This window comes from Amborella trichopoda, chromosome 9 (genome assembly GCF_054954075.1).
Source record: "Amborella trichopoda isolate Santa Cruz 75 chromosome 9, AtrichopodaSantaCruz75HAP2 v2.0, whole genome shotgun sequence".
In the NCBI taxonomy this organism is placed as follows: Eukaryota; Viridiplantae; Streptophyta; class Magnoliopsida; order Amborellales; family Amborellaceae; genus Amborella; species Amborella trichopoda.
The window spans coordinates 52,350,198-52,369,430 of NC_142344.1; the positions used below are offsets into that span (position 1 = coordinate 52,350,198).

General features: G+C 36.0%; 1 protein-coding gene across 1 annotated transcript; it reads right to left on the reverse strand.

The window, feature by feature from the left end:
* Positions 1-818: 818 nt before the first annotated feature.
* Positions 819-10,821, reverse strand: LOC18441587 (U-box domain-containing protein 43). The gene is made up of 5 exons (XM_006851817.4): positions 8,385-10,821; positions 7,600-7,903; positions 3,866-4,356; positions 1,208-2,484; positions 819-1,101 (listed from the first exon to the last, which is right to left on the reverse strand). The coding sequence occupies exons 1-4, from the start codon at positions 9,627-9,629 to the stop codon at positions 1,483-1,485; spliced, it is 3,042 nt and encodes a 1,013-aa protein (XP_006851879.1). The 5' UTR covers positions 9,630-10,821; the 3' UTR covers positions 819-1,101; positions 1,208-1,482.
* Positions 10,822-19,233: the final 8,412 nt, after the last annotated feature.

Genomic DNA, 19,233 nt, shown 5'->3' on the forward strand with positions numbered 1-19,233 from the left:
TTTGATGAAAAAATTTTATGATCACCCATTGTACAGGCCATAAACAACAAGTTAATTCATGGGGAACAAGTTGGTCAAGAAAATGTAATCGGTCAAACAGCTTCCCTGAAGTAATATGTTAAAAAATCATCTCTCTTCTCAAAGTATAGCTTTCGAAAATGGTTTCACATAAACGTCAACACAGAAATTCTGATCTGCCATTTTGTAAGCTTGCCCGCAAGCCGGCACTTACAGTATCCTGAAAACTAGAGACTAACCTGCTCATCCATGGACTAGCTTCAAAGACCAACTCTTCCATAACGCATCCATTGTGTTGTGCTGATCAGCTCTCAGCACATCTTTGGCAACCCTGGCACCTAGTTGGATAACCCAAATTCTTCCTTGTCAGTATAGTTGTTCCAACCACAATATCACAAGTCATGAAGACCTATATTAAGAGCTGTTAATATGCTGACATTCAATGTGACATTAGGAAGAGGACCCCAACAGCCACATAGCAACAAACATGTAAATCCATGTGTCTTAGAGCAAATTTATACCAGGGATCGTCTTTGTCCTTACCTTTAGTTAGTGCATGTGTTAGATAAATGTTTAGAGAGGATTAAAACTTGATGGCTGGGGCACTTGCCTGACAACTACAAAGATCACAGTAAAGATCCGCTGAGCTTTACAGGTCTGACAAATGGTTAATTGGTGCCTGATGAGTGTTACTATTTGCATTCAAGATGCTCTTGCAGCTAGAAATCATTGAATAACAGATGCATGAATGAATTTTCACAAGAAACAAATAGCACACATTCTAAAGAGGCAAGAAACAATGAGTACAGAAAGAATGCCATCACTAAACAGAAGATATCCAAGTACAAAATGGGTAAAATTCTGGCCCAATTACAAGAAGGAACATTCTACATACAGAAGATAATGTGAAGACAAGGATCAGAAATAATATACACACATATGAATACACCAGTCCCATGGAATAACCTCTTATTTGCTTTAAAAAAATGGACTTTACTTCAGAAAGTGGAATACAATACACGCATGAAAGAACCAGTGCATCCTTGCAAAAGACCTGCCATTTTGTTCATGAGACATCAACCCCTGCAAAAGATTATTAGCACTTCAGACCCAACTCCTAGATAGTTTGATCAATTAAAAGAAATCAAGGGTTACCACCACTAACTTTTCATAAGAAATGGAAGCATACCTCTACATCATTTGAAAAATGTGTCAAGTTACAGAACTCTAACACCTGGTGATAGAAGGTACTTCTAGAGGTGCTTTGGTTAATTGAAAAAACGAAAAAGAATGAATTTAAACCCTCCTATAAAAATCCAAGAATACCCTTCGCTCTTATATTACACGTGAGCTGCTTTCATTCTCAAAAAAATATTCCGAGGTACTTTTTTCCCAGAAATCAGGTTTGCCTTCTCTTCCATATCCCAGTTCACATTTGCTACATCAGAACCCTGCCCATTGATCTCAGAAATAACTGGACTGATCATGAAGCACATTCAAGTGAGCCAGAGTCCTGGCTGCCAAAGACTTGGTAGTGCTATTCCCCCTCTGGGTAATATCCACAAGATGAATTTGAACAGAGGTGCCAAACTCTGTTCTATACTCATTCAACATAAACACCCTCTCTAAAACCCTAAGTGCCTTCTCTTGAACATTGGCTGAATCTGTGCTCAATAATCTTATCATGCCCATTATTCCATTTGCCTCCGCAATAACTTGACTGCCACTTTGTAACCGCTCCCCTTCGATTAGAGTCTCTAAAGCCCGCAAAGCTCCCTCGCGTGCACCTTCATCCGGGTCCTCCAAAACCCTAACCAGTGGCCCCACTGCTCCAGCCTCTACCAAACAAAAAGACTCTTCTACTGAGCAGATACCAGGGTGGACACGACAACCTCTTTCTGGAGGAGGTGCAAAGCACAAGAAGCCTCTCCTTCTTATCAATGGCCTGCACAAACCACCAGAACTTTGAGAGAATTGTGCAAGTGAAATTGAAGCTTGGCGTTTTGTTAAGCTGCTTCCATGCTGTAGAAGCTTCACTAGAATTGGGATTGTGTTGGCTTCAGCCACTTTTCTTTGACAATCAACATCATTTGGTGAAGTCAAGTGGCAAAGAACCCCAGCTGAATTCTCAACCAACTGAGTTTGAGGCTGGTTATTTGAATAAGCAGCATTTTCGAGGATTCTGATGATAATTGGGAGTGCCCATGAGGCTGCAAGCCATTGGGTGATCTCTGTGTTTCGCACAGGGAGGTTGGCGATGATCCCCATGGCTGCAGCTTTCTCCTCTTCATCTGCCGATGTTTGAATTATGTTTAATAGGGTTTCGAGGTCACTCTGAGCAATTTGCTCCATTTCTGAGCTATTAGTGCTGCTCTGAGACAGGCTAAAGAGCAGCTTCACTGCACTTGACCTGATTACAAGGTTCCCACTGTCGAAGACTTGAATCAGAACTTGAACAGCTCTTGCCTGTGAAATCCAACAATTAGATACAGAAATGGGCATGCATGTGCACGACCATGCCTACACACACACACACACGAAAGAGGGAAAAAAGCAAATTTTTTAAGTCGAGCCAACAACTTAAAGCTGCTCGCTGAAAAGTTGTCTCCCTTAAACACTATGCGAGTATGTACGCAATTATTCAAACATTTGTTCCCCTAGCATTTTTCAGGGAAGATTTGTTACAGGAGTAGATTAGGCAAGACTTTGGGAGTTGCAGCTGGAAACATTCTAACCATGTTTCTAAATGGTGCATTACATACATTGCCAATATACATGCACACATATATACTTACATGACTGCTAATATCTGTACATGTAAGCATATTTGTTATGCATCCCTGAAGGTGCGAGTGGCACCACAGCTGAAAATATGCCTTGAGGGATGTCTTCCAACACTTTGTATGGCACTCCCATTCTTTTGCACATTCCTGAACAAAATTGCCGATTTTCGCCCACTGGCGAACCTATGTTCTAAGAAAGTAAAAGTGTTTTGAAATTTAAATCAAAAAAGGACAAGTGGAAGATGAGAGATTATTTAGTTAGTAGTTACTTGGGTTCCGTTGATAATATTCCTTCTTGATCTGTTCATCACTATAGTTAAGCCAAAGCTTGTCTAATCGCTACAAAGGAATTAAAGGCGAAGTACAAAAAATCAACATGGTCTTTCAAGAACCACTTATGGAAACCAAAAGCTAATTGTGATGACAAAAAACCTCTAATTATCCACAAATGACAAACAATCAAATGTCAGAAAGAATCCATTTAGGTTCCAAGAATTGATGTAATGAGCACATCACTAGAAACCCTAGAAAAAACCATTACAATGTGATCTTTCAGAAATGACCAATGAATCAAAACACAGTGAGTCCGACTCAGACTTGACCAAATTACTCAAACAAATCAGGCTGCCTAGTCCAGCTTGCTGAGTCTGGAACCACAACCATGGTAACCGGCTGAGTCTCATTGCTTTCCAATATTTGGTATCTTTTTTTTTAAGTACTGAGCCAAGTTCTTGAAAGATTTGTTTTCGAGTTCAAGTTTCCTGACTCAAGCTGGGGACTTTAGCAAGCCCCAACCAGATCCTTGCCTTAAAGCACTGGAGATTACAACCCCAGATGGCCTCAACCCCTCCAATAGCTTATTTGAAATAACTACAATATCTTTTATTTTTAAACACCATGATATTTCCAAAAATAAATCAAAAACCTCAGAAATTAATGTGCTTTAACGTCCTTTTCAATTTATAACTCATCAATAATAACCAATTGAAACCATTACCAAGTGAAGAAGACTAAATTCCAACTAAAAGGATAAAAAAACGCATCAGATCACTGCAAATTTGTACCTCAATTAGCTTGTTCCTCATGTCAGTTGCTGAGGGAGGTCTGCACATTGCATGAAAAGCAGCAAGTATGCTTCCCTGTATACTAGGTCCAGTCAAGTTAACCAAAGAGAACAGCCTGAATATGTCATTATCAGACTCCAAAAACACCACTCTCTCTCCACCAGGTTCAGCCATTGTGGCAGAGACTGCAAGATTGGCAAGGGTTGCAGCTGAATGTTCCCTTAAGGTTTGTGAAGATCCACTTGGAAGCTGCAGAAGGTCTAGTAAGGGGTGCACCAACCCTTCTTTGATCATACGAATCCCATTCTTAGGCACAGTAGAGAGGTTTTGAAGAGCTCTTATGGATGCTTCCTTACAATGCATATCTACATTGGAGACCATTCCAAGGAGTGATGTGAGGGCACCTTCATCAAAGAGAGAAGATTTCTTGTGATCCACTAACTCCATTTCAGCCAAAGCTGTGGCCATTTTCGTTTTCACAGCTTCAGATCCTGCATTCCCAAAAAACATCAATGCAGTAAGTATTTGAGGGGAGAAAACCCCCTGTACATATGACATGAACACAGAGAACCCACTGAAAGGACCAACTTCTAACTCCTTGAAGATTCCTAAAGAATCTATTAAGGTTCACAAAGTCAAAGTAATTGTTTCCTGAATACTTTATCCTGTTAGTTAGCATCTCAAAGAATCATCTTCCACATGGTCCACATCAAATGAGTGAACATCCCAAAGATTCAATACTTACTCACTGAAACAGAAATTGTTTTCATTCAGAAAGCACACAATGTTAAGAATGGGCACACTTTTATAGTTTCACAGAATCTGGATGCTGCCTGGTTGCAACCCAGATATAAAGAACATGTAATTTGGTGCATTCTGAATCTTAGATTCATAATAGATTTTTGAAGCATTTCAAACAGTGATAAAATTTAAATACTTCTTTAATTTGGCCAAAAGTAAAAAAATTTGGCAAAAAACTCAGGACTTGCCCAAAATAAAAAAATCACAGATAATTTTTGCATAAAAAACGGCAAGTTCCTAGAAAGAAGTAACTAGCATATGCAAAGTTGAAACAATACTGGAATGAAATAACAGTGTACATTCCCCCGCCCCTGCGAAAACCTTAGTCCCCCAGACTACCCACATAAACATAATGAATTTATGATAACTCATATTCATTAGCATGTTCTTATATACTTCTCTCACTAAACATCTTAAAAAGAAACCAATTGAATTTGGTAAATAGTAATTGCACAATAAAAAATAACCAAACTTCCCTCAAAAAATTCAAATCTCTAAAATTTCAGGACTAAGAAAACCCACAAATATCTTAGTTTTTAGAAGGGCTTTCTGATTGCCATATATTGCTCTCACTAAACTTCTCAATGATACTTCTTTTTCATCGACATCTCACCCAAAAGAACAAGGACCATAGATCAACCAATCAGCAAAATAAGATTCCTTAAAAGAAATAACGCTACAACAGGAATTCATAAATTTGGATATCAAAATGACATAGATGTTAACGCACAATGCCATCCAACTTCCATACTAGATAAAATGCAGCGGTCATAAATTTTCCAACATATCCATTAAGAGAAGTCACATTTTAGACCTTCTTAGCATTGTATGTCAGGAAACCTGTAGCTCGAATAGTAGATTAGCAAACCTTAGCTGAAATACATGCACTAGAAAATCTTAGCTGAAAGAAAGGGATTAGCCTGGGTAGTTATATTTACCTGTGTTCCTCGATTTAGGTAGTTTCTTTATTTGAATAAGATGTATGGGATTGTGTAGGGTAATGCTTACATGAGTTGAAGTAATAAAAAAAGAAAAAAAACCATTGAACTTTTTACCCTAGTTTGTGCATGTTGCACAAGGAGGACAACCCTCCCAAAGAAGATCAACCATTGCGTTTCTTTTCTTTTCTTTTGGTTGCTGGGTATGACTTGGCTTTGTGAGATCATATCATTTGGCATCAAAGCATCGACCCTGGTGTGCCCAAAGCTGGTCAGAAGGCTTTGGATAAGCAGGGGATGGAACAAAAAATGGAAAAGCTCGAAGGACAGGTACATCAACACTCAGACTGCTGCATGAGATACACAAGACCCTCGCCGCTAAGTCTTCAGTATGAGCGGTTTAGCATCTTCAATACCAAACTTGCAGAGGAATGGTCGATCAATCAGGTCAGGAGGACCAAGGTAGACATGTCCCATGGAGGGACATTTTGCACTGGAGAGGGTGGAGCCCCGATCAAAACCTGGTATACATGTTTAGATTTTCATGAGTTTGGTGGTGATGATCCAACTGGGTGGATTTATCGCGTGGAGCAATTCTTCAAGTTTAGAGACATACAGAAGGAACAAAAGCTTCTCCTAGCATCTTTCCACTTGGAAAGAGATGCAGTGCAGATATTGCAACACTGACATGGGCAGATATTGGTAAAGCATTATGTGTTTGTTTCGGACCCATGGACTACAAAGAGTTCGATGTAGCCCTCTTTAAATTACAGTGGATGGGAACCATTCGAGAATATTTTTGAGAGGCTACCAAATCGGGTGGAGGGTGGACAGGAAAAGGATTTAATCAGGAGCTTTATCGGGGCCTAAAGGAAGAAATAGGGACCGTGGTCCAAATGTTCCAGCCCACAACCTTGACAGACATGATCAGTCTTACACGTGTGCAAGCAGAAAAACCACAACTCATTAGGTGTAGAGGAAAAAACCAAGTTAACTGGCACGAGGCTATTGTACCCTTGCAGACAACTTCTAACACAGGAACCCCTGCGACTAAGAAACTGGCCTGGGCCGAGATGGAGTGCAGAGACAATGGTCTCTACTATGAGATGGAGTGTAGTGACAATGGTCTCTACTATAATTATGACAAAAATTTCGAGCTGGGCCACAGATGTAAGTCCCAACAGTTATTTATGCTAGATGGTGATGATGACTGGAGGGCGGATGATCAAGAGGGATAATAAGCGAGCGCTTCCCAGATTTCTGACCTCAAGGTTGATTTGAAGGAGGGTGGAATGTTAGGAAACCCGTCGTTGGAGGATTAGGAAACCTTAAATAAGGGATTAGGAAATATTAGCTGAAATAAAGGGATTACCTTGGGTAGTTATGGTTACCTAAATATCTGGGGAGTGCCTTGATTTAGGTAGTTTCTTTACTTGAATAAGATTGTATGGAATTGTGTTGGGTAATGCCTTTATCTATAAAGGTGAGTTGAAGTAATGAAAAAGAAAAAACCATTGAAATTTTACCCCAATGTGTGCACGTCGCACAAGGAGGACAATCCCTCTCAAAAAGGATCAAGCATTGCTTTGTTTTCTGGTCTTTTAGTTTCCAGGTACGACCTGACTTACCGATATCGTATCATTGTATTATTCTGGTTGGCATAAGACCTTGTTACCATAAATAGGTGGAATCTAAAACATATGGAAAATTCAGCTATTATAGTGAATAATTAACTGCTTGAACATTTCTTTTTCTTTTTGATAGTTCCCCATTCTATGTAAATAACTTCTAGGTAAACAGCTAAGTTTCCCAGGATGCACCTTTTACATACAGCTATTTCCGACTTAAATGGCAAACCGCAGTCAAGAATCAAAGTGTGTGAATGGACTTATTATGGACAAGAGAGACCTATATTTACAAGAATATCTCAACAAAATCTTTATTAAAATAAGATGGTCCAAACAAATCTGAAAATAGCAAGACAAGAGAGCACACCAGAATGTAGGCACCGCAATAAGGGTTTGAAATAGTTTGTCTTTGCCATCTGTACTACATTCTCATCAACCGAAGAAAGATTGTCCAAAAGCTTACACGCATCTTCTGCAGCTTGAGAGCTCTCATCATTTAACATGTTGACCAAGAGGAATATGCATCCCTTTACACTTGCAATCCGGTTATGAACTGCATCATTCTCCGATAGTTCCAAAAGCAAAGAAACAGCTAAAATGCGTTCCCCAACATTCCTAGAAAGTGAACGAACTATATCCTCAATGGCATGATCCACCTCTGCTATTCTCTCCTGTTACACTCAATAATATCGATTAATTCACGAAATCCTAAATTCTAGACAAATCGCTCCAACAAAGTGCTCATAAACAGTGCATACCGTATAGCTATGATTTCAGATAGACAATACATGAAAATGGATACTTATCTGGGCCAATACTTTGTTTTAGAAAACAAACACTACCAAAAATAGATGGCTTTACTGTGTCCATAGTCATTTATATTTACAACAAAAAGCCCTTTGGTTTCATGTAAATAAAACCGCAGTTTCAAATTTCTGTGATTACGCTTTAGTTTCAATGGCTTCTAGAAATCGAAGTCCAGGTAATGTCTATGCGACTATCTTTAGGACAAAAACTGAATAAAAAAACAAATTACAAAAGGACAGTAAAAGTACCAACAAAAATATACCAAAAAAGTTTCAGAGAAACGACCGAAATATTTTGTTAACTAGAAAAAAAATGATTTTCATGAAACCCAGTAGCAGCACTCACCCTGGTGTCATAGCTGTCCTTTGCCAAGCAGCAGAGTATGGTCAAAGCCTGCTTCCTGATTAACTTCTTATTGTTACCAGACCTGTTCCTGCCAAGAAACCTTAGAAGGAGAGGTATGTAATCCTCCATCACAATCCATTCCCGATGCACATCTCTCTCTTCACAAAGAGAATGCAGCTCCAATAGAGTATCCAATACTTCTTGCTCGTCATGAGAACCAAGCTTGGGTTTCATAGAGGCAATTGTGATCATGGTGTTCCGATCCTTCCATTCCTCGATAGATTTCCTTAAGGTAATATTTGGTCTGAGCTCACCAGTAACTGGGGTCTTGGTAACAGGGCAAATCTTATTCTCAGTAGCAAACCACTTCTCTATGGCGCTTCTCTCGAAAGTTTGACCTGATGAAATCTCAACAGGGTCCACCATAACATCTTGGGTTATTGGGCAATAAAATGGTTGAAGGGGTTCTAAGAGCTGATTTCCCAAAGACTTTCTCTTGTTATGATATTTACTGGCCCTCTCCTTTGGAGAAGAGGCAACATCGGCCCACTCGAGCAAAGCAATGATTTGCTCCATTTGAATGGCTTCTGCCCTGTTTTTTCTCAATTGGGCATCAGTCATTTCACTCTTAAATTCATCGAATTCCTTCTTAATGGCTGACCTATCACTTGGAACACCAACTGCCTCAGCAATCTGAATAAGCAAGTCATTTGCATATGATCTATTGGCACTACGTTCCCTTATTCCTGCGTCAATACTCTCCAGAACTTTTTCCTCTTTAACAGTTGCCTTAAACTCAGCAGTCAACATTTTGTCACATAGCTCCCCAATCTCATCATGGGTTCTTGAGGAGATCTCCAGCAAAGCCAAGGGAATGAGGCTAAGGGCTCGACCAATCTCTCTAGTTGTGTCTTGGATTTGCTTAACTATTTTCTTACAATTGATTAAGAGATAAAACCTATTTCTCTTAGAGCATTCTGAGATGAGATGATTAGCAATCTTGACCTCTCTACAGAGAATCTCTATTGCATTGCTCACACTCTCGGATTGTGAAAGGTTTTTATGCATCAGTTCTTTTAAGACTGGAACAACCTTTTCCAGGTAACTTGAGAGCTCAGAAAAGCTCTTCTGCTCTATGACCACATCATTGGCACTTCGCAATGTCCCTACTATCTCATCTACTACCTTAGACAGGGCCTCGGATGCAGGAACAAGAGATGCTTCTAAAATTGCATTCCCCGACATCTTAAGAGCAACTCGTGGAAACAGATCGAGTACCAATTTCTAGGGCTATATCAAGGAACTATGGCCAAGATGACACTTTTTTCTTTCTAGAGAGATTTCCAATGACTGTAGCCACATTGCAGATTAACACACTCCATAATGCAAGACCTTGAAGATTTACAGCAAATCTGGTCATTCATTTTAAGCAGTGATCTTTTCTGTTCACGATTTCTCTAAATTTGAGCCTCTTTAGATGAGAATTAAGTCAGACGATAAGTTTGCAAGGGTTTCTTTCCTTTGAGAGCTCAAATAAGGCAATGTAAATAATGAAACCACTAAATCATGCAAAACAAGATCCAATTTATCCAAAATCTTCTAATAAAAGGTGAACAATCACTCTTTCTTGACCTGTATTGCAGGTACACAGGAGTGAAACACCTAAAATTTCTGGAATGGAATTCTACCAAAGAAAAATTTTCAATAAATACACCACATACTCTCTTCCTTGAATGAGTCCATGGCAACATCAGACTAAAACAAGGCAGTCACTCATCCTGCCAAATTCGTCAAAGATAGCTGGATATCTCAGTTCTTGGACCGAAACTTACACGGAATTCAGACCGAGACATGACAGGATCCAATTACTGCCCTATGTTTGAAAAGTGAAACTAATATTACGGGTGAAATTCTCTATACTGGAAATCAGTCCATTCACAAGAAAAGCATGTAACAACATACATTTTCTCGATCATTCCTCTCTCCAAACTTGTAAGACCATCCCCTGAAACAAATGATCTTGTTATGCAGCTTCCACTTCACTCCCCCGCCAAAGATTACAGTAATTCCAAGGTAAATACCAGAAAGAACGAAAAAAAAGCCTTAACAGCAAGTTAGAGAAGGAAATCCTAACTCATTCATTTCCGAAGAATCTGTGGTCTTCGAACTCCATATATACTGCACAAACAACCCAGCAATGGAGAATTCAGTTTCAGCAAGCTAGGGTTTGCTCATCTCAAGAGGCTCTGGAGAAATTCAACTGAGAAATGAAATTCAACTTGAAAATTGAAATTCAAATTGAAAATTAAATAAAAAACTCTTCATTTTTCATCACGATGACCAAAATTCGCCACCCCAGTCCAAAACGAACCGAGAGAAAGAAGAAAACAATAATCCAATCAATATACACACTGTAGGATAAAAACAGAGTGTTTCGAGTTTCATTAGACTTGACTAGGTTTTATTTGAGGTGGTGCGAGAGCGATGAATTACAATTTTACCCCTGTGTCCTCTTTTGGTATTTCGAGATTTTGGTATTTTGCAAGTGGGTTTCTTCCCCTTTTACTCGGCAGGTGCTTGAGAGAATAATTACTAAAATACCCCTTGACTTGGTTTGATTCTACCAAAATACTCCTTGACTTGGATTGACTCCGTGGCCGGCGCCCCGGCATAAAAACAGAGAACCGACACGAACACGAACAATGAAACACAATTTCGGGACGGAACCAAAATTTCGGGACGGGACCAAAGTTTCGGCGGGAATTTAGATGGAAAATTCGTAGAACTTGTGAGTGGTATGCCGGACCACCAAATTCACTTGCTCTACGCCGCAAAACATGGATTTCTTTGAGCTGAAATTTCTCGAGCCATTTTCGATTCACCTTTGATCCTACGTGATTCACCTTGTGAGCCCAGTGAGTAATTAAAAGAAATAAAAATAAAATCACCTTTTAATATCCTCGATTTATTCTTCGATCAATTGGATGGTTTGGTGATCGAACATTTTTTCCTTGTTAAATTTTGAGATTTCGGACTAATTCGTTTTTAATTGCGTACTACTGTGTTTCAAATGTAAAGGCGAACATACAGTCATGGTTGCCAACGGACCAGACCAACCGGTTTGATGGTTGGTCAGTGCCTTAGCCAGTTGGATCTAAAGAAGAAATTTAGTTTGATCGAAAACTGATTGAAATCATTGTTCGACTGATTTTGGCCAGTCGAACCATACAGTTATGACCAATTCAACCAGCTAAACAAATTTGAGAAATTTTTTTCTAATTTGAAACATGTCTTTAAAATATTATGCTAAATTATGTATGAACCCAAAATAATTACCTAAATTACAAAATGATCTGATTTAGGCAAAAATTACAATGAAAATCAGTCAACCCGCACTTTTTATTTTTTTAAAATTGTCCCTCGGTCCGAGGATTCTATCCTCAAACTATATTTAATATTTATTTTTATTTTTTTTCATTAGTAGGGCAATCTCCCAAGTTATAGGGGCAACATCAAGGCAGTCTAAGGTTAAAATCCTCGGACCGCCTTGCGAACACAGAAAAGCCCCAATAGAGTGGTCCGAGGCCCCTATCCTCGGATTGTTGTTTTTCTTAAAAAACAAGAAATAAAATGCAGTCTGAGGATGGGGAACTTGAACCATGTTGGAGCTGAGTTTTGCTCAATCCAAAAAGCGGTCTAACGTCTTCATCCTCATACTATTGTTTTTCTAATAAAAATAAAAATAAAAATAACGTAAAGCGTGATCTGAGGGATGGGGACCTTGGACTGATGCTTTTTTCAAAAAAATAAAAAGAGTTGTCTGAGGATGGGGACTAGGTGCCGCTCAACAACTGAGGCCTGCTTAGTCCAAAGGACGGTCCGGCTAGGCACCGCCCCTAAAGCTTGAGGCACTTTTGGAAAAAATAAAAAATATAGGTTGATAGACCTTCTACGTAATTTTCACCCAAAATTATCCCATTTTTAGGTAAATTTTTCGGGTATGTATGTAAATCACTCAAAATATTACGATATTTTTTATATTTTAAAAACCTAAAAGATGTGGAGTATATTGTCCATTTACTTCCTCGGATGAAACCCCACTTAAGATTAGTTTTAGGAACCCAAATTTTAACCTCTTTAACAATTAACCTCAATATAAAAAATAAAAATAAAAAAATCTAGTTACACCCTCTAAACACTTAAAAAAATATTGCCTCCTAGAAAACTCAAATTTCAAAAAACAAAAATTGAGCATAATCATCACTCTTTAAAGTGGTTATCAATATTTCAGGTTGAAAAGATCTCCCCAAGTAGATCATCTTACTGATGCAGTAAAAGTAAACTATGTTCCCGAAGGAGCATAGCATAGATGCTCGGTAAAAATTTTGGTACCATGGGATTGTACAGTATGAAACCATTTACTTTTGTTACAAAAAGGTTACAAATACCTTAAGCCATTCGATTTCAAATTGGACAACTTGAGTTGTGTTACAAAGTTCGAAAAAAAAAAATTTGAATTTTGAACTTAGTCAATAACACACTTATAACCACCTGATTTAAAATCTGATAGACAATAGTGATTGTGAAATATATAAGCTCTTTGTATATTTTCCTATTTTAATTGGGCTAGATTCGTCACTGATTTAGTGGCTACTTGGATCATGATAAGTGGTTAGATTCCTCTCTTCATTTTTTTTAATAAAAAAATCTCATATTGGAGAGCACAGAGCATAGAGATGTAAAGCTCAATGCGTTGATCTCTAAAAGCCTATCTGATTTCTGGAAGGCAAATGTTTTTTGGAAATTGGAAGTACTTCGATATTGGGCATTAGGACATTAATTTTCTGAAGCTGTTAATGACTATTTGATAACTTAGGGTGGGGGTGCCTAGGAGCAAGCTAGTGAGAGGAAGAGGCTGGGGCGAGTGATATTGCTGATGGGCTAGCCAATGATGTTGTTGATAGGCTAGTTAAATATGGTGGTGTTTCTCTTCCCTTTTTGCAAGTTTGTAACGATTCGATATAATTTTTGTAATCTCATGCTTTTGAAGCATTGCTTTAATATAAGTTCATAACATTTGTCAAAAAAAAAAAAAAAAAAAACTGTGAAAAGTTTGTGCGGAGACTGAGAGGAGTTAGGGTGGTGCAGAGGCAAGGAGGAGCTAGGGTAAATGGTCGAATGTGAACCTCAGGTGTCCTTCCCAAAGTTTGACTACAAGGTCGACAACGAAGTCAAACCTTATCATGTTGAACTGGAAAAAAAGAAGAGAGTTCTAACACTCAAACTGATTCCTGGATGTTTCAGTTCCTCCTAAACAAATACGCCATAAAATTCAAGAATAGTTGTTTCACTCTGTGTTTTTATGGGCACTTTCGAAGTAAATTCATATAATACATTGGTAAACGTAATAAATAACCTTCGTGAGAGTGGACTTTTTTTATTCTTAGGTAGACAAAATTGTTTGAGGAATCTTAAACATTTCCATGCATGGGTTGACATTTTTAGTCCATGGAACTTTGCTTTTTGGTCATTTTTTAGAATAAGGCTTTGAAATATACTAGAAAACAAGATAAATTGTTTGAGAAATCTAAAACATTTCCATGCAAGGGTTGACATTTTTAGTCGATGAAACTTTTCTTTTTGGCGTTTTTGAGTAGGATGAAGTTTCTATAAGTCCTAAGCTTTATGAAAACAAAAGAAACTTTCACCACAAATTCTCGTCCTGCGGAGGAAATCTCCATGATGGTTTTAAAATCAATTTTCAACACTAACAATAAAAATTGAAACTCAAAAAATGATATAAATCTTGCGAATCTGTGAACACTTAGTTTTTAGGGCGAAATCTACGGTCTAGATAATCGGTTAAAATATACACTATTTTTAGAGCTTGAAATACTTTTTTTTTTTCACAACCATAATATTCAAGCTGAGATGATCGATATAAGGGTTTTTCGATGCTTAAATTACAATTTTCGATGAATTATGAGGTGAGGTTTTACTTAACTGCAGCCCTATCAAACAATTTTCCTTTCTGAGTCATAGGCTTTGAACCTTGGTTTGGTCCAGGCACTACACAGAGCTTGAACCCCAAAGAACAAGAACATAAATGCTATTGTTAACTTAGACAAAGAGTGAGATTGATAGAAGACAAATCGATGACTTAGGACATTTAACTAAGCGCACAAATGAAATAGCCTTGGGCATATTTTTTTCTCTTTTGAATAAGGAAAAGTATATAAAAAGACCATTTATTTTTGGTATAAGGAGGTCCTAATCATTTAGTTCATTAAATTTTAAATTGGGTGAGTTGTTAAGAGTGTCATTGACTAGTCTCAAAATTCGAAACAAAAAATTTGAACTTTATAGCACAATCCAAACCATCCAATTTGACATCTAATGGCTAAGAATAATTGTGACCTCAATATCTGATAGTATGCAATCCCTTAAATAATTTGTTTGGTAGGCATGCTTAGTCCATTTCATGGAGAGAGTGGCCATCTTGATTTTAGCAAGGCAAACCTCTGTTTTTTTTTTTTCAGCAAGGTAATTTTGCCACTGATTTATCACTTCACAAACTTTAAGAAATTATTTGAAAAAATTAAAAATAGAAATGTAAAAAGAAAATGAAAACCTCAACTATCTGACTCCAATTCTAGTCTAGCAAGATAGTGTTTCTGTTGTGATTGTTTTGTGGAGTATCCAAATAATACATGAATATGTTTAGTAACAGTTTATGGACACAATAAAATAAAATGGGAAGGTTTTCAATTCAACATAAAAAAAAAATTGCTAGTTTTTTAAATGAGAAGAACAAGCTTGCCCTTGATCTTTTTCAGACAGAGAAACTAATTCCTTGAATTTTTATATTTAATTCGAAAATGCTCATTTTCTTTTTATTTTGGTATTGAAAATGCTCATTTTCATTTCATTTTTATATAATTTCAAAATGCTCATTTTCATTTTATTTTGGTATAAGGAGCTCCTCCCACAAGAGCATATTGTCCACTTGGTCCCCGAGGTAATACTCCCACTTAAGAGGATTTGTGTGATATAGAATTACCTTAGAAACATTAAATGAATCATCTATATATCTTTACATACGAAAACGTTTACATCAAGTTGAGGCCCTAAATAATCAAACTAAGGTTCATACCAAAAACTCACTAGAAGAAGTTGTGTTTTATGCCGAAATACCCTAAAATCCGATCATCTCACCCCTGAGATACATGGACGGAAATAACATGGACTTCAAGTCTTGAAAATAGTCCATCTTGTAATATATTATCATATTGTCAGTTTTTTAAGGTATTCATATATCTGTTTGATCTACACTATTTTTTAAGCTTTAAATTTATAATTAGAGATGAAATTAAATTTTTAGGCCATTGTAAATATTTTTTATACCGAAATGTCATCTTTCGATACTATTTGAGGCGGTGCCTACTTTGATTGTTTAGAGCCTTAGCTTTATACAAACCACACCGTTATATACAAGAGGAGGTCCCCTTTTATTTTTTTTTACCAATTGTCATTTTTACTTTCTAATTTTATCCTTTAATAATTTTTTATTCCTATTTTTCAGCAAGGTAATTTCGCCACTATCTACTATATTTATCACTATTTATTCATAGAAAATTTGTATATAAGGCCGTAAGAATTCACAAGAAGAAGTTGTTTCGATGTTGAAAAACTCTCGAATCTGATCATCTCAACCTTGAGATATATGAATGTAAAAAAAATAGACTTCAAGTCTTGGAAATACTGCAACTTGTAATGCATTATTAGGCTACCAATTTTCAAGATGAACAGTGTTCATAGATCTACTTATTTACACTATTTTTTAAACTTTAAAATTTATAATTAGAAATAACAATAAATTTTGAGGCCATCATAAAGATTTTTGAAACCAAAACATCTTTCAACATTATTTAAAGGTGTGTCTGTACTTTGATTGTTTAAAGCATCAAAATTATACAAACCGTACCCTTTATTCATATTCTCTCTCTTTCATTGAATTATCTCTCCCTCTCTCTATCTCTCTCACACACATACACAACAGGTTTACATGCAAATTATTTATTTTTATCTCTTCTCTCAAATTATTTATTTTTGTCTCTTCTCTCAACAAACTCTTTCTCTCTCTCTCTAAATAGTTATAAATAACCGTATTTATTTTCCCTCACCTCTTATATTTACTCTCTGTTCTCCTTCTCAGCGGATTTACATGCAAATTATTCTTTTATCTTTATTTTTTCTCTAAATATTTCTATTTAGTCCTTTTTGTTTCATTAAATCTCTATTGAATCCATTTATTTCCTTAACTTTGAGGTTCTCTAGAATTTTAATGAAAATTTTAACAAACGAACATTTTTAGTTGATAAATTCATCTATCTTTACGTGATTGACGTCATGTGCACGTTCTTTTAGATAAAAAGTTATACTCATATAAGGCACATTCATATTCAATAAGAGGTCAGTCTTTTCTTTTTAGCATTGAACTTCCACGATTCTTGGTTTATTTATTAGTATTGGAATAAATTTATTATTATTATTATTGTTATTGTTATCGTTATTGTTATTATTATTTTATTTTGCAGTGTTGGAGTGGTTGATTTTCATTGTGTAGAAATATTTTGCTCGTTAACTATATGATTCAATAAAACATGAAGTTATCAGTTAAGAATTATGCTTATAGTTTCAATGTTAGCATGTCTTTGTTTTTTGAATTTTAAAATTTTAAATTAAACTTTTGCATTATATTCAAATTGCTATCTAGAATAATTTTTTTCCTTTTTTTGTATTTTTTCAATTTTTGAGATTTTATTTCATGGATTTATCTTGAGGTCCACATGAGTTTTTTTTTTTTTTTTTTCCTATTTCAGTTTACACATATTATACTATATTATGTTTTCAATTTTCAATTAAAATGTTTTTCTGTTTAGTAAGAGGTTGAATGTATGATAAATTTATCGCTTTCCATCTTATGTAAATTTCTTTCCTATATTTGAAATCATTAATATTCTATATTTTCAATTTTAAAAAAAGTTTTTTCATGTGTTATTGTTAGATTTTTCATTTTTTCAACGTGGTTGATTTTATTTTTGTTGGATAATCTTCTATTTTATTTTCAGTGTCAATCAAGCGGCACTAGCATAGACGCTCACATTCAATATGTTTTATAGAATTTTTATGTTTTAAATAATATTTTTATGTTACTCTAATATTTAATTATATTTTTCTTATATTTAATTTATATTATGAGAAAAACTTATTCATTTGAATCTGTTTATTGTTTTCTTCTTATTTTGTGTGTTTTCATTATTAAATAAATAAATCATGATAATTGTTTGACGTGTGTATTTTTAATGTTGATAGTATGTGTCAGACTCTACTTTTTTATATAATTGTAGGTTAGTGCCTTTTGATTATTCTAATTTTCTCCCTACTTCCATGCATTCTTACTCTTTTTTAATCTTAATAATCGTTCCTATTTTTCAAATCTTTCTCTTCACAACCTTAAACAATTAATTAAGGCGCACCTCCAAATTTTATAATAACATATAATTTTGGTGTAAAATTTTTTAGAATTATCTGAAAATCTATTTTTATCTATAATTATAAAATTTTAAACTCCAAAATAGTAAAAATCAACTAGAATATGGAAAATAGACGGTCTGTATAATCTGTTGCAATATGCACTATTTTTGGGACTCAAAATCTTCTTCTTCTTTTCATATTCATACATCTTGATACCAAGATGATCAATTAGAGGGTTTTTCAACATTAAAACAACCTTTTCCGATAGATTTTTTAAGTGTATCTTTCATTCTACATTTAAGGTTGCAACCTTATAGAAACGTTTTTCCATATATATGTGTATGTGCATGCACAGGTGTGTTCCGATATATTTATATACATTGGTGTTCTTATATTAAGATAATCACTTTCAAGTATCAGTATTTTCCAAACTTCTCTCTCTCCAAATCAAAATTCCTTGCAACAAAGCCGCAAGTTGAGCATGATTTGCTGTCATCACTCCACATGGGCCAACAATGCAAAATAAGATGGATCCCATACTATCCCTACATACCCCACCAACTCTGCATTCCCTAGGTTTCACAAGGATGAATCATCAAAATTGATCTTAAAACTTTCTTCTATCGTTGGGACCCATCTCACATTTGGTTGAAGCGATGAGTTATTAGAATTTCCAAATTTTAAAAAGAGTAATGATCCTATGAGACCCTCCCACACACATGTGTGTAAGACCTCAAATGATCACCATTAAATTTGATACAGACATCTAGAAAAGTTATCATATGGATATGGGACTTGACTTTTTTAGAGATCTATGTCAAATTTAATGGTGATCCTTTAGGGTCTTACATACATGTGTGTGGGAGGGTCTCATAAGATGCTCTTTAAAAAAACAGTAACTTTAGAGACCCCAAGCTACCCTGAACCGAATCCAAACCATATTAAAAATTCTATTTTTCCGCTCTTGTAACTCCTAGGACCCTCCATCGAAAGTTTTTGTGTCTATGAAGCTTAAGATCGAGATGATCGATTTGAGAGTTTTCTAACGTAAGAACAATCTTCAATAATGGGTTTTTACGTGCACCCTAGCCACACAGTACAAGGTTGAGACCTTCTATAAATTTTTTCCTTTCCTTTTTCATGTTTGGTTCTCCAAAACCTCTTCAAAACCGAAAAAAAAAACGTACTTATGAGGAAAAGGGCTATGAGGGGGCATGTGGTTGATGTTCCAAGTAATCACATAAGTGATGAATATTAGATGGTATTTACACATCACAACCAAGTGTCAAAGACCAAGTGAATTAATTAATTA